General features: G+C 51.2%; 1 protein-coding gene across 1 annotated transcript in view; it reads left to right on the top strand.

The window, feature by feature from the left end:
• Window positions 1–623: 623 nt before the first annotated feature.
• The window catches only part of LOC105498948 (fructose-bisphosphatase 2), a 36,504-nt gene continuing 21,824 nt past the window's right edge, over window positions 624–15,303 (top strand). Inside the window, exons 1-3 of the mRNA XM_011771349.3 lie at window positions 624–1,346; window positions 6,504–6,666; window positions 9,456–9,548. Of these exons, the coding sequence (XP_011769651.1) occupies window positions 1,177–1,346; window positions 6,504–6,666; window positions 9,456–9,548 (426 nt within the window). The 5' untranslated portion in view covers window positions 624–1,176. The remainder of the gene's footprint in view (window positions 1,347–6,503; window positions 6,667–9,455; window positions 9,549–15,303) is intronic.

The raw sequence follows: 15,303 nt of genomic DNA, 5'->3' as shown, positions 1-15,303 counted from the left end.
CGTTCTAATTGACGTAACTGTCAGGGGAAGAAACCTTCAGAGAAATGTGCATGTTCTACTGTTTTGCGAAATGAGATTATGTACAATTGCACAATAGTTGTGTGCACGTTGAAAGGCTGGAAGGGCAATCATAGGTAACAAAGTACTGAGCACCTAGTATACCAGGCACATCTCATTGCAGCCACTGTATAAGGTGGATGCTTCGTGTCTCACTCATTTAAGAGTGAGACCACTGAGGTTCCAAGGGGTTTAATCACTTTCCCAAATCATGCAGCCAACAGATAGCTGGCTTGGGACTCAGAGCCAGGCCTGGCTGGCCCTAGAGAAAGTGCTTCCACCACCATACACACCCGGCCAGTGCCTACTGGCTGCTCAGACGGCCACCAGCCCTAGGAGCCGTGATCTCTGGAGAGTGGGGTGGGAGGATGGGCTGGTGGTGAGGAGGTTTTTCTTTATCCACTTCTTTAGTGTTTCCTTTATAATAAGCAATTTTTGTTACAAAAGTGGACATCCAGAGATAGTGACAAAATAACACTGGTGCCAGGAACTGTGCTAGGAATATAATAGTTTTCCTCCAGATCTGGATCTCTGCTGTGGATATCCACCGGTCACACACGCTTATTGGAAATAAAAAGCATTCTTTCCAGACTTATTCCAAACCCTGGCTACAGGGATTCTGGGGTTGCCGTTACGTTACTACGTGACCTGTGTCCCAGATGAGGAACCTGCCAGTCTGCCACCTCTGCCCTCGGGAGAGCCAGGCTCTGCAGTCGCTGTATGTGGATAATCCTTTGGAGCCTGGAATAAGAGCGTTTTATGTGTCATTTTTTTTTTTAATCTACGGGGTTTCTCACCTCCCACCTGTGCCTGAGCGGTGGCTTCTTGGTGTCCTGAAAGGGGGGGTGCTCAGCCGGAGAAGCAGCTCCTTGTTTCTGGGCAGCCCGTCCTATTTACAGACCGCTGTGGCTCCCTGGCAGCTGCCACGGTCCCCAGGCCAGAGGGAGTTCCTTGAGGGCAGCAGCAGTTGTCTGAGTCATGTGTTTTGGGCCTGGTCCTTAGAGGTCCTGGCAGGACCAGCACAGATTTCTTATCGGCTCCCACACTGCGGAGCCGCAGCCCTCAGAGGTAAGCAAGGTTTCCTGCCTGCAGAAAAGGATTTGAAGCATTCCAGCCACAATGACGGACAGAAGCCCCTTCGAAACCGACATGCTCACCCTGACCCGCTACGTTATGGAAAAGGGGCGTCAGGCCAAAGGGACCGGGGAGCTCACCCAGCTGCTAAACTCCATGCTGACGGCCATCAAAGCCATCTCCTCGGCCGTGCGCAAGGCCGGCCTGGCCCACCTGTGAGTCCGGGGGAGCGGGCACGGGGCCCAGAGCACCTCAGGCCCGGCAGGGGTGTGGGAGGCAGGACACTGGGTCTGAAGCTTATTGGCCTGTGTGCCCTCGGTGGGAGCTGCATTTCCAGTTCCTACCATGTGTGCTTTGGTAACGGGCCTTTGACTTGTTTTAAGGAAGGAACGAAAACATGCTATGAAGAAATATACATATAATTTTTCCAGTTACTATAATGATACCAAGTGCAGTGGCTTGTTGCATTAAAATATGTATCGTGTTATCATGACTTGCATTTGCACAGAGAGAGTCTCACTGGCACAAAGAAGTAGAGGGATGACCTGAAACATCTCCTTACGTCTTTCGCAGACATGAGCGTTTTACTGTAATAAGCTTTGCTTAGTGTTAGGAGCTGGAAATTATTCACGACACAGGAAGCTTGGTGGAGCCCCTGCCCGACTCTGCTCTCTCGTCACCTGAAGGAGTGTTTTGCTGGCTCCGTGCTTTGTTTCTTCTCTGTGACTCTTTATCTTCACCTCCACTCGGTGTGCAGGAAGCTGGGAGGCGCTGGTTCTGGGAGGCGAGTGCGGAGGCTTCTTCCCCAGGTTCGCTTTGGTGCTTTATCCAAGCACGGATGAGGCTGAGCTCACATTACACTGCTGATGGTCACAGCCCGGTGTCCAGTTTAAGTCTGATAAAAAGAACCCGGCGGCCGGGCACGGTGGCTCATGACTGTAATCCTGGCACTTTGGGAGGCCAAAGCGGGTGGATAATGAGGTCAAGGGATCGAGACCATCCTGGCCAACATGGTGAAACCCCGTCTCTACTAAAAATACAAAAAATAGCTGGGTGTGGTGGTGTGTGCCTGTAGTCCCAGCTACTCGGGAGGCTGAGGCAGGAGAATCGCTTGAACCCGGGAGGTGGAGGTTGCAGTGAGCCAAGGTCGCACCACTGCCCTCCAGCCTGGGTGACAGGACGAGACTCTGTCTCAAAACGTACATACAAACAAACAAAAAACCCAGCTTTCTCTGGGCTTCCCTTGTAGTAATTCCAGGGGAGGTCCTCTCAGGAGCTGAGGGAACACATATTTTTGGGGACAAAAGAGATTCAAACTGAAGAGCTAACAAAGTCCAATCGTTTAAAATATTTATTCTTAACAATTAAGTGCTTTTAACACAAAAAGCGATAGCATTAGATGACAAGATGTAATTATCATTTGATCACCACAGACTGTGTTTATTTAGGGGTGGGACCCAGTAGCAGGACCTAGGTTGACGACGCCTTATCCTCGTGTTTTTCCTGTGTGTGGATGCTCCAGCTCTGTTTTTACCTCATTTGGCAGTAACAGCCACCCTCTGCATTGAAGCGGCTTCCGGAATGTGAGGGCAGCCGGCACCCTGTCCTGCTCCTGTGGGTGAGAGCCCTGCCGACTGATGGTGGACAGGGACTTTGCCTCTCGCTGTGCGGACGCTGCTATCCTCAGCCCAGCTGCCTGAGCCCATCTCAGGGCGATTCACCCACAGGAATCGGGCTCCTCCTCTGTGCAGGGCTCTTGGCCAGCCAGTGGCTGCCGCGGTAGGGGTCTTGCTTATCTGCTGCAAAACTGACTTTACGGCAGCTGAGCAAGGAGACAAAGTGGTCCTAGGAACTGGATAATCGAGGTGCTTATTAACTTGGCGTTTCCTGCCGTGTGATAATGGGCAGTGATTTACTCTCCCTAGGACCTCAGTCTCCCTTTGTGAAATGGAGAGGATACTAGCACCCCTAACTCTCAGGGTTGTTGCAGAGTTAGCAAGTGCCTGTGATGACAACTTTAACTGTGCCAGCCCCGTCACACGCGCGGTGCCTGTCACTACCGCCGTTCCAAGCTCAGACTAGATTTGCCTGTGCCTGAGCCGTGGATGACCACTGGGTGGCAGGCGCAGCCAATGGAAGCCTCTGGGCGGCTGGGCAGGGTCCTGGGGCCAGCACGGGCCCCACATCCCAGCCGGGACCCCATGTTCTGCCAACTCAGACAGCATCCTTCCCTGGCCCCTGTGTAGCAGACACCCAGGGAGGCAGCAGGGGAAGCCCAGTGGCTAGAAATTATTTCTTTCTAAGAAGATACTTGGGTTATTTTTAAAAAGACCCTGGCATTGCTTCTCAGAGAGGGAAAGGGCAGTCCTCCATCCTGCAGCAGCCAGGCTGTATGAGGCCTGTCTCACACCCCCACCACCACCCAGGCGGGCACTGCAAGCCCCTGGCTCGTTCTGGGCAGACATTTCTAGCACAGGCTCCAGGAATGCAATTTAAAAGTTACGAGCGTCTCCTTTTCGCCTTCTCTTTCCTTTTCTCCTCACGGTGGGAACAGGAGAGGCTGGAGTACCCGTCCAGGTTCTCTCCTTGGCTCTCTCATGGCCACGGGGGAACATTTCTTTAGAGACTGTCAGTGAGCTTTAGTGCCGGTCAGAACTCTGCGAGACACTGTCCTACAGGCCAGAGAGCCCCTTTCGCCCATCATCGCAGGTGAAGCTGTTGCCAGGAACTCACATCTCCCGGTGCGTTTCCGTTCTTTCCAGGGGGAGGGGTGCTGCCTAGCACCTGGAGGGAGGGTGCAGGGGGTCGGCCGAGGGGTGGGGTTAGACGGATGAGGGGGATTTGCAAAGCGCAGGACGGAGCCTGTTTCTCAGCTCTGCCCACCGCAGGCCTGGGCCGGCTGTTCATTCTGCAGCGGCAGGTGCATCCAGATTCTGTGTCGAACAAGGGCCTGCGTCTGTGGTCCCCTGAAACGCAGATGCAGTCAACCTAGTTTTGTGGCTGCTATTGTTTGCTTGCTTTTGTCCTGACCAGGAGGCACAGGCTTCGGGGTGAGGAGTGTTTTCCAAGGCAGCTGACTGCTCACATCACGGTTCCTCAGACACAAACGACGTGCCGTGGGTGGGGGTTGTGGTGCGGGGTGAGTGGGGGTGCCGTTCAGGGGAGAGGGTGGGAAACGAGTTTGTTCCCTGCTTAGGGTACATCAGTGGTTCCCAACCCTGGCTGCTTGTTAGAACCACCTGAGATTTCCTTCCACAAATAAATGGCATTCACAACAGGAGGGAAGGGAGTTCCTTTCTTGCCATCCTTTCCTCATAACTCAGTGAACAGACATGGAGCACGTGCTGTGTGTCCGGGCACTGCAGAAACAGACAGAAGGACGGATCCTGCCCTCTGCAAGCAGGTCATGCAGCAGGAAGCTGGTCTGTGAGTGTGGTGAGCACTGAGGAGGGATGATGAGGTGTGTCTGGTGTGTGGGGCACACTTGAGAGGACCAGTGAGGTGTCCCAGAGGAAAAGGAGAAAGAGCAGGAAGAAAGCTGGGCAGAGGGCACTGCTGTGGTGGGAACGCCATTAGTGAAGGCGAGAAGGACCGGAGCCCCTCGCTGGGTGCTGGCCCAGGGACATCTGTGGCTGCTGGAACGTGAGAGGGTGGCAGGGTGGCTGAGCCTCGCTGCAGGGGTGCAGGTGGACACATGAAGGATGCGGCTTCCCTCAAAGTGGAAGAAAAATTCCTGCCACTGTGGAGCTCACAGACGATAAACAGGAGCTAGATGGTGGTCAGGGCAGAGTAGAAAATGCATCGAGTAGGACATTGGGGACCGGGGATGCTGCTCTAGAGAGACGGCCAGAGAAGGCACCACTGAGAGATGATCCTGGAGCCAAGGCGTGGCTGGCGTGGCCGCCGCGGGGCTCTCGAGGAGGAGTGTCCCAGGTGGGGCAGCAAGGCCAGTGGGCAGCCACAAGGCAGGTGTGTGCCTTGGAGGTTTCCGAGGCTGGGGCAGGCCCTGTGGGGACGAGCGAGACGGGCAGCCATGCCAACCCGGGCACAGAGATTCCACGGTGGTGCCTGACAGCCTCTTGGGGACTTGGATTTTGCCTCTGGGTGAGACTGGAGGGCACGTTAGGAGGACCCCTCCTGTTGCTGTGTTGAGAACCCCCAAAGGGGGCAAGGGTGGAAATGGGGAGAACTTTGCCTATGAATACTCTAAAACCCAAAGCCTCTAGATAGAATGTTTTTTGAGGTTCTCACTCCATCGCCCAGGCTGGAGTGCAGTGGCATGATCACAGCTCACTGCAACCTCCACCTCCCCCGGCTTAGGTGATCCTTTCATCTCAGCCTCCCAAGTAGCGGGGACTACAGGTGTGTGCCACCACGTCCAGCTACATTTTGTATTTTTTTGTAAAGACAGGGTCCCACTGTGTTGCCCAAACTGGTCTTGAACTCCTGGGCTCAAGTGACCTATACGCCTCGGCCTCCCACAGCGCTGGGATTACAGGCGTGAGCCCCCGTCCCTGACCAGCATAGAATTCTCATAATAGCACTCTTACATTGCTTGGGATGGCAGTGAAGAAAAAAATGAAATAAGTCTGTCCCCAAATTTCCTTCTCAGTTCAAGTAACACCAGGCTACCACAGGGCAATTTTAATTTGTCCCAGCAGGGCACTGTGTAAGGATAATCCACAAAGGCTTGAAATTCCAGGGGTTGGCCGGGCGCGGTGGCTCACGCCTGTAATCCCAGCACTTTGGGAGGCCAAGGCGGGCAGATTACGGGGTAAGGAGATCAAGACCATCCTGGCCAACACAGTGAAACCCCGTCTCTACTAAAAATACAGGAAAAAATTAGCCGGGCGCGGTGGTGGGCATCTGTAGTCCCAGCTACTTGGGAGGCTGAGGCAAGAGAATGGTGTGAACCCGGGAGGCGGAGCTTGCGGTGAGCAGAGTTCGTGCCATTCCACTCCAGCCTGGGCGGCAGAGCGAGACTCCTTCTCAAAAAATAAAATAAAATAAAATAAAATAGAAATTCCAGGGCTGGAGGCCACGGCCCTTTACTTGTGGAGCCCTCAGTTATGGTGATGGGCCTGATTTGATGAACCCCCCGTCTGCTCCGTCTCCCTGTGCTGAGCGTGGATTTGTGTTTTAGTGAGACCGAATCCTGGGTCATCTCACTGGGAGGCTAAGAAAATATGGCAACAGGGAGGCAAGGCTGAGAGGCAGCCTGCGAGGCATCATCGCCTTCTTCTGCACGTGTGACTTGGAGACTCCAGAGACACAGAACGAGAGGGGAGTGCCCTGCTGGCGTTTGAGCGTCCCCGGCTCTTTGCTGGAGTTAAGACCCCCTAGTGACTTCATTTAGCCTTTTGTCTCCTCAGGTATGGAATCGCAGGAAGCGTGAACGTGACGGGAGATGAGGTGAAGAAACTGGACGTGCTATCCAATTCCCTGGTGATCAACATGCTCCAATCCTCCTACAGCACCTGCGTCCTGGTCTCAGAGGAGAATAAGGATGCCATCATCACCGCCAAGGAGAAGAGGGTGCGTCCTGGGGCTGCGGGGTCCGCACTGGCCAGTGGATGATGACACTGAGCCAGAAATAAGCTGCCTTGCTTTTCTTTAATTCCCGGGATTTTCCTCCAGTTCTTCACATTTGTTTTCTGGAAACAAATGATTGCATACTTCTCTAGTTGGAAGTCTTGTGACATCTAGTGAAAGAAGACTCCACAGTAGTCAGTGATTCGTTCAGGAAATAGTTCCGAGGGATGTAGGAACCGCCTCAGTGGACGCTCGTTGGTGGCTGTTCACTTAATCAGTAACAAGTGCCACATTTTTGGGGGCTTAACCTTGTGGAGTCCAGGGAAGAGCTGTACTATACAGCCTCGCACTCCCCCGGCCTTCTCATCTCCACCCCCACCCCCAGCCCGCACTTTGTGAGGGGTTAGTTTCAGCAGAGATTTCTTCGTGTCTGACAAGCTGTTAGACTGGTCCAGCCTCCTGTGCTCCTGCCTCGTAGGATGTGAAGCCAGTGAACGCAGGCACAGCTGGCAGGGTCTGCATTCACTGTGGGTTCACACACAGCTTGTTATTCAGACAGGTTTGCTGATGGCTAAAAGGTTCAATCAATGTTCAGCTGCAATACAGTCAACAGACAAGAGGCCATTTCTTTTTTTTTTTTTGAGACGGAGTCTCGCTCTGTCACCCAGGCTGGAGTGCAGTGGCCGGATCTCAGCTCACTGCAAGCTCCGCCTCCTGGGTTTACGCCATTCTCCTGCCTCAGCCTCCCGAGTAGCTGGGACTACAGGCGCCCACCACCATGCCCGGCTAGTTGTTTGCATTTTTTAGTAGAGACGGGGTTTCACCATGTTATCCAGGATGGTCTCGATCTCCTGACCTCGTGATCCGCCCGTCTCGGCCTCCCAAAGTGCTGGGATTACAGGCATGAGACACCGCGCCTGGCCAAGAGGCCATTTCTTTGTGATTAGCTGGAGGAATGGAAAAGAAGATAAAGCCAAATTTATTTAACCTCTGCTCTATGCCAGGTACTGCACAAGGCACTTTCACCCTCATCTCACATAATTTAAGCTACATCACACCTATTACTTCCAACTTTCAGTTTCAGTTGATACGACCCTTGTTTCTCTCTCCAGTCTGATGTACCATTGTCTTCTCCGATTGGCCTGAGCCACATGGGTCTTCAGGCCAGTTCCTTTATTTATTTATTTGTTTGAGACAGAGTCTTGCTCTATTGCCCGGCTGGACAGGCTGGAGTTCAATGATGCGCTCTCAGCTCACTGTACTCTGCCTCCCAGGTTCGAGCAGTTCTCCCGCCTCAGCCTCCTGAGTAGCTGGGATTACAGGTGCTGCCACCACGCCCAGCTAATTTTTGTATTTTTAGTAGAGACTGGGTTTTGCCATGTTGGCCAGGCTGGTCTCGATCTCCTGACCTCAGGTGATCCACCTGCCTCAGGCTCCCAAGCTGTTGGGATACAGGCTGAGCCGCCACGCCTGGCCCATGCCAGCTCTTGAATACTCCAAACCTGCTGATCTCTCTGCCAAAAATTCTCGTCTCTAGGATGGGCGCAGTGGCTCACACCTGCAATCCCAGGGCTTTGGGAGGCTGCGGTGGGAGGACTGCTTGAGCTCAGGAGTTTGAGACCAACCTAGGCAACATAAATAAAGATACAAAAGATAAAAATTTAGCTCGGCATGGTGGTGTGCACCTGTAGTCCCAGCTACTCGGGAGGCTGAGGTGGGAGGATTGCTTGAGCCCAGGATCTCTAGGCTGCACCGAGCTGTGACCACACCACTGCACTGCGTCCTGGGCAACAGAGTGAGACTCTGTCGAGAAAACAAGACAAAACAAAAACAAAAAAACAAAAAGAAAATTTGCTCTCTAGGTCTCTGTGTGTTTCTTCATCTCTTAATTCTAGTCAGGCCTGTCGTCAAATGTGGCCCCTCACGGCTCTCCAGCAGCCCCCAGCCTGCGTAGGTTTCCTTAGGGCACGTGCCACAGTCTGCTTGTGTGTGCTGGCCTGTGCGTTTTCTGTCTGTTCTCCCACCGGAAGGTCAGTGCCAGGAAATCCAGCCCTGCTGCCAGGATCGCCGCCCCCTGGAAACAAACCCCGGGCCTTGAACAGTTCCCAGTGTGTGCTGGAAGCTCAGCGTGTGTCTGCTGAACTCATGCATGATGAATGAATGGGCTAAACTGGATTATTTTTTGAAAATTGGATTATTATACAGATGTTGGGGAATTTCCAAGTTTACAGATTATCTAACTTTTCTCCTCTGGCTGAGCAAGAAAAAAAAAAAAACAGAAACAAAGCTCAAATGAAGCTAGGCCAATACTCACTGGAAAGTCAGGGAGAACTAAATTGAGTGGAGGGAGAAATGACCTCATTTCACCGGAAGTCGCATTACCCGTGTTTAGTTGACCTGGGGGCTCTGGTCTCCTTCACTACGGGTCTCTCAGGACCCTGCACACAGGGGGCTATAAAAAGGACCTGGGGACTTCCCTCGACGGCTGGAGCTGCCAGGGACAGCAGAGTTGGGTGGCCGTGGGGGACGTGGGTCTCTCAAGACCGCACCCACTCTATCTTATCTTCTGGTCTTTGAATCACACAGGAGAGATGGATACAAAACCCAGAGGAGTATTTGTGTATAAGCCGGCACCCTGCCCTCCGTAAGTCGTGGTGTTTTTTGATAAGGATATTCCGTGGTTCTCAGTCTCTTTTCGATGTGGTGTGCTCTGCCACGCACAGCCCTGACACGGAGCAATTGTGCTGATGGGAAGATGTGCTGACCAGTTGGTGCTTCCCTCTCTGATTTAGGGGAAATACGTGGTCTGCTTTGACCCACTGGATGGATCTTCCAACATTGACTGCCTGGCCTCCATCGGAACCATCTTTGCCATCTACAGAAAGGTGAGTAGACATGCTGACATTTCGCACCTCCTTCCTGTGGAGGTCTCTGGAAGATTCCTGGGCTGAGAGCTATGTGTTTGGAGTCCTACCCTCTGTCTTCTCACCAATGAGAAAAGCCACTGTAGCAAACCACCAACTTCTCTCTGCCTGGAGCTCCCGTTAGAAGGACTGGAATGGAGGTTCTCCCTCTGCCTGCTTTCTGGCATTCCTGGGAGGGTAACGCAGGAGGACAGCTGGGATCTTGTTTTGAAAGTCTGGGTGCAACACAAATGTCAGGCGTGGCATTAGGTTCCAGGTGGTATTCTGAATCTCTGACATCCTCTCCCCCTCTTGCCTCATCTCTCCTGTCCCCAGCCAGAGTTTTCTGCTAACACTCATTGGATTAGATTGAACTAATCTAACCTGGATGGTCCACGTGATCTCCCTATTTGAAATCTGAACCCCTGAGTACACCTGCAAAGTCTTCGTTGCTATGTAATGCCGGGTGTTCACAGATCACACAGAAATTTTCAATTCTGAAAACTTGTCCTTCATTCCATATAAAATGTACAACAGCAATAAAATCCATAGCAACCTTGCCAGGTGCGGTGGCTCACGCCTGTAATCCCAAAACTTTGGGAGGCCAAGGCAGGTGGATCACTTGAGGCCAGGAGGTGGAGACCGGTCTGGGAAATATAGTGAAACCCCGTCTCTACTAAAAATACAAAAATTAGCCAGGGTGATGGTGCACACCTGTAATTCCAGCTACTCAGGAGGCTGAGGCACAAGAATTGCTTGAACCCAGGAGGTGCAGGTTGCAGTGAGCTGAGATCATACCACTGCACTCCAGCCTGGGTGACAGAGCAAGACTCTCTCTCAAACAAACAAACAAACAATCCATAGCAACCAAAGAGAACAGTAAGCAGAGTGCCAGTGATACTGTATATGAGAGTCTTCTATGTATTAGGAAGTTGACTAAACCGTGCTGTGTTACAGAGTCTTGAGAGGGGGAATCTACAGCAGAAATATGAGTATTTAAGGTATGTATAGTTTGGGTTATATTGTGAGAATAATCTGGTAGATATCTAATTCTCAGCCTTAATTTATGCACAAGTGTTGCCTTGGGCTGTAGTTAGGATATCTAAAGTCATATGATTTAAAGACATTGTGGGATTAAGACAAAATACCAGTTTGCTTTCCTGTGTCTTGTGGAGCTGAGGATATGTTTGGGAGTTATTCAGGAAGTATGTACAGCATTTAGTTTTAATTATACATCATGGTCCCCACTGTCAATTACATCTGGGATTCCTGTGGGGCTTGACAACAGGTTGGCAAAATATACATATTTAACAGGCTGGGCAGGGTGGCTCACGCCTGTAATCCCAGCATTTTGGGAGGCCGAGGTGGGCAGATCACCTGAGGTCAGGAGTTTGAGACCAGCCTAGCCAACATGGTGAAACCCCATCTCTACTAAAAATACCTAAAAGTAGCTGAGCACAGTGGCGGGCGCCTGTAATCCCTGCTACTCAGGAGGCTGAGACAGGAGAATTGCTTGAACCTGGGGGGCAGAGGTTGCAGGGAGCTGAGATCGCGCCATTGTACTCCAGCCTGGGCAACAAGGGTGAAACTGTGTCTCAAAAAAAAAAAAAAAATCAGCCGGGAGCAGTGGCCTGTGACTGTGGTCCCAGCTACTTGGCTGAGACATAACTGCTTGAACCTGGAGGTGGAAGTTATAGTGAGCTGAGATTGCACCACTGCACTCCAGCCCGGGCAACAGAGCAAGACTCCCTCTCAAAACAAACAGACTACACACACACACACACACACACACACACATTTAACAGATTATAGGGGGAGCTATGAGTATTTATGAAGATGGTCCTGACATATGTGTATTGAATAAATACGCATGTATGACCCATGTTTATTTTGCGGTGGAGACTTAACATGCAAATGTATTCCATTTAGGCCCTATATGTCAAGTTCTTTCTAGGACATAAAGGCACACGGTGCTTTCTGTAAACTGGCCAGACCTGGCCCATGGTTGGTGGTCTTTTATCAGGAGAGCTACTGAAATTAGTCTCTTGTCTAATTAAAGCTGTAGTCTTGGCTGGTGGAACAAGAGGCTGGGGGCGAGTTAGTCGGCTGATCCGAAGGCCGGCGCTTGTTTGGCTGCTGGAGAAAAAGAAAAACCTGTGGCAGTTAGGACACGGCTTCCTCTTCAAGTGCAGGAGTGAGTGACTAGCCCTGGCCTGGCGTGGCCTTAGGTCCCATTTCTAACTGGGTATTTTACTGTGACAAACAGTCTATTTTGTCAATCTTAGGGTTTTCAGTTGTGCCTAATTCCAAAAAGTGGGGGAGGTTAGGGAGGCGTGTCTGAGCCTGCTTCCTAACGCAGCCTGAAGTCGTTTTCAGTTTATCTGGGGATTTCCTTCAGCCAAGAGGCAGGTCCATTCCGTCTGTTGAGAGGCTTAGGATTTTATTTTAGTTGATATTCTCTCTTTTTTGTCCAGGTGTTCCAGGGGCAGTATTGATGGCCAAGCATTTATTTTGTCCCATATGGATGCCGGGTGGTGTGGTTACCTTCCCTGGGTCCATCATGTTCCTCGATGGCCCAGGGACTTAGAGTTAAGACAGTGAAAGCCAGTTAAATGTTCCAGGCCAGATGGGAGTGGAGGTGGGCAGGCACTCATTAACCTTAAAACCCCTTTTAAGCAATGTAAAAGCCAAAAACCCAAAGCCAAAAGGCGAAGTTCCAAAATTGACTTACCTACAAATCTATACATTGAGCTACTGTGAGCTTGGCTAGTAGCACTTACCTGCACAAATGCAAGCATTTTGTTCAGCTGTCGAAGCCTCTGTAGATCACTGTTAAACAATAGTTGCTCATTTAACCAGAGTGATAATCGAAAGATTTAACAGGCAATCCAGGCTAGGCGTGGTGGCTCTCACCTGTAATCCCAGCACTTTGGGAGGCTGAGGCGGGTGGATCATTTGAGGCCAGGAGTTCAAGACCAGCCTGGCCAACAGGGCTAAACACTGTCTCTGCTAAAAATACAAAAATTAGCTGGGCATGTTGGACCAGCTACTTGGGAGGCTGAGGCATGAGAATCACTTGAACCTCGGAGGCGGAGGTTGCAGTGAGCTGAGATAGCGCCAGTGCACTGCAGCCTGGGCAACAGAGCAAGACTGTCTCAAACAAACAAACAAATAAAAGGCAATACAGAAGGTGTTATGGATGCACAAACCTTAATCCTTTCAGATCTCAGCTTTTCTAAGCAATTAAAACCTAATAAAGACAACATAGGACTTATTTTGATAAAATGTAAAGTGTTGTTTCTTAAGCCAATTACCAGACAGGGAAAGAAAAACCTGCAGTGTAGCTGCTTCTCCTTAGGGGAAGCCTATTTGGATAACCTGGAAGTCAAACCTGGAGTGTATCAGGGAAACCTGGAGTGTATCAGGGAAACCTGGAGTGTGTCAGTGAAACCTGGAGTGTATCAGGGAAACCTGGAGTATATCAGGGAAACCTGGAGTGTATCAGGGAAACCTGGAGTGTAAACCTGGAGTGTATCAGAGAAACCTGGAGTGTGTCAGGGAAACCTGGAGTGTGTCAGTGAAACCTGGAGTGTAAACCTGGAGTGTATCAGGGAAACCTGGAGTGTGTCAGGGAAACCTGGAGTGTATCAGGGAAACCTGGAGTGTGTCAGGGAAACCTGGAGTATATCAGGGAAACCTGGAGTATGTCAGGGAAACCTGGAGTGTATCAGGGAAACCTGGAGTGTAAACCTGGAGTGTATCAGGGAAACCTGGAGTGTATCATCAGGGAAACCTGGAGTGTGTCAGGGAAACCTGGAGTGTGTCAGGGAAACCTAGAGTGTATCATCAGGGAAACCTGGAGTGTGTCAGAGAAACCTGGAGTGTAAACCTGGAGTGTGTCAGGGAAACCTGGAGTGTGTCAGGGAAACCTGGAGTGTATCATCAGGGAAACCTGGAGTGTATCAGGGAAACCTGGAGTGCGTCAGTGAAACCTGGAGTATATCAGGGAAACCTGGAGTGTGTCAGGGAAACCTGGAGTGTATCAGGGAAACCTGGAGTGTAAACCTGGAGTGTATCAGGGAAACGTGGAGTGTATCATCAGGGAAACCTGGAGTGTATCATCAGGGAAACCTGGAGTGTGTCAGGAAAACCTGGAGTGTGTCAGGGAAACCTGGAGTGTAAACCTGGAGTGTATCAGGGAAACCTGGAGTGTGTCAGGGAAACCTGGAGTGTATCAGGGAAACCTGGAGTGTGTCAGGGAAACCTGGAGTATATCAGGGAAACCTGGAGTATGTCAGGGAAACCTGGAGTGTATCAGGGAAACCTGGAGTGTAAACCTGGAGTGTATCAGGGAAACCTGGAGTGTATCATCAGGGAAACCTGGAGTGTGTCAGGGAAACCTGGAGTGTGTCAGGGAAACCTAGAGTGTATCATCAGGGAAACCTGGAGTGTGTCAGAGAAACCTGGAGTGTAAACCTGGAGTGTGTCAGGGAAACCTGGAGTGTATCATCAGGGAAACCTGGAGTGTATCAGGGAAACCTGGAGTGCGTCAGTGAAACCTGGAGTATATCAGGGAAACCTGGAGTGTGTCAGGGAAACCTGGAGTGTATCAGGGAAACCTGGAGTGTAAACCTGGAGTGTATCAGGGAAACCTGGAGTGTATCATCAGGGAAACCTGGAGTGTATCATCAGGGAAACCTGGAGTGTATCATCAGGAAACCTGGAGTGTATCATCAGGGAAACCTGGAGTGTGTCAGGGAAACCTGGAGTGTATCATCAGGGAAACCTGGAGTGTATCAGGGAAACCTGGAGTGTATCATCAGGGAAACCTGGAGTGTATCATCAGGGAAACCTGGAGTGTATCAGGGAAACCTGGAGTGTGTCAGGGAAACCTGGAGTGTATCATCAGGGAAACCTGGAGTGTATCAGGGAAACCCGGAGTGTGTCAGGGAAACCCGGAGTGTATCATCAGGGAAACCTGGAGTGTGTCAGGGAAACCCGGAGTGTGTCAGGGAAACCCAGAGTGTATCATCAGGGAAACTTGGAGTGTATCAGGGAAACCTGGAGTGTATCAGGGAAACCTGGAGTGTGTCAGGGAAACCTGGAGTATATCAGGGAAACCTGGAGTGTGTCAGGGAAACCTGGAGTGTATCAGGGAAACCTGGAGTGTAAACCCGGAGTGTATCAGGGAAACCTGGAGTGTATCATCAGGGAAACCTGGAGTGTGTCAGGGAAACCTGGAGTGTGTCAGGGAAACCTGGAGTGTGTCAGGGAAACCTGGAGTGTATCAGGGAAACCTGGAGTGTGTCAGGGAAACCTGGAGTATATCATCAGGGAAACCTGGAGTGTGTCAGGGAAACCTGGAGTGTATCAGGGAAACCTGGAGTGTGTCAGGGAAACCTGGAGTGTATCATCAGGGAAACCTGGAGTGTATCATCAGGGAAACCTGGAGTGTGTCAGGGAAACCTGGAGTGTATCAGAGAAACCTGGAGTGTATCATCAGGGAAACCTGGAGTGTATCAGGGAAACCCGGAGTGTGTCAGGGAAACCCGGAGTGTATCATCAGGGAAACCTGGAGTGTATCAGGGAAACCTGGAGTGTATCATCAGGGAAACCTGGAGTGTATCATCAGGGAAACCTGGAGTGTATCAGGGAAACCCGGAGTGTGTCAGGGAAACCCGGAGTGTATCATCAGGGAAACCTGGAGTGTGTCAGGGAAACCCGGAGTGTATCATCA

This window comes from Macaca nemestrina, chromosome 14 (genome assembly GCF_043159975.1).
Source record: "Macaca nemestrina isolate mMacNem1 chromosome 14, mMacNem.hap1, whole genome shotgun sequence".
Taxonomy (NCBI): Eukaryota; Metazoa; Chordata; class Mammalia; order Primates; family Cercopithecidae; genus Macaca; species Macaca nemestrina.
The sequence above is the reverse complement of the archived record's forward strand: the minus strand, read 5'-3'. Positions and strand labels throughout refer to the sequence as shown.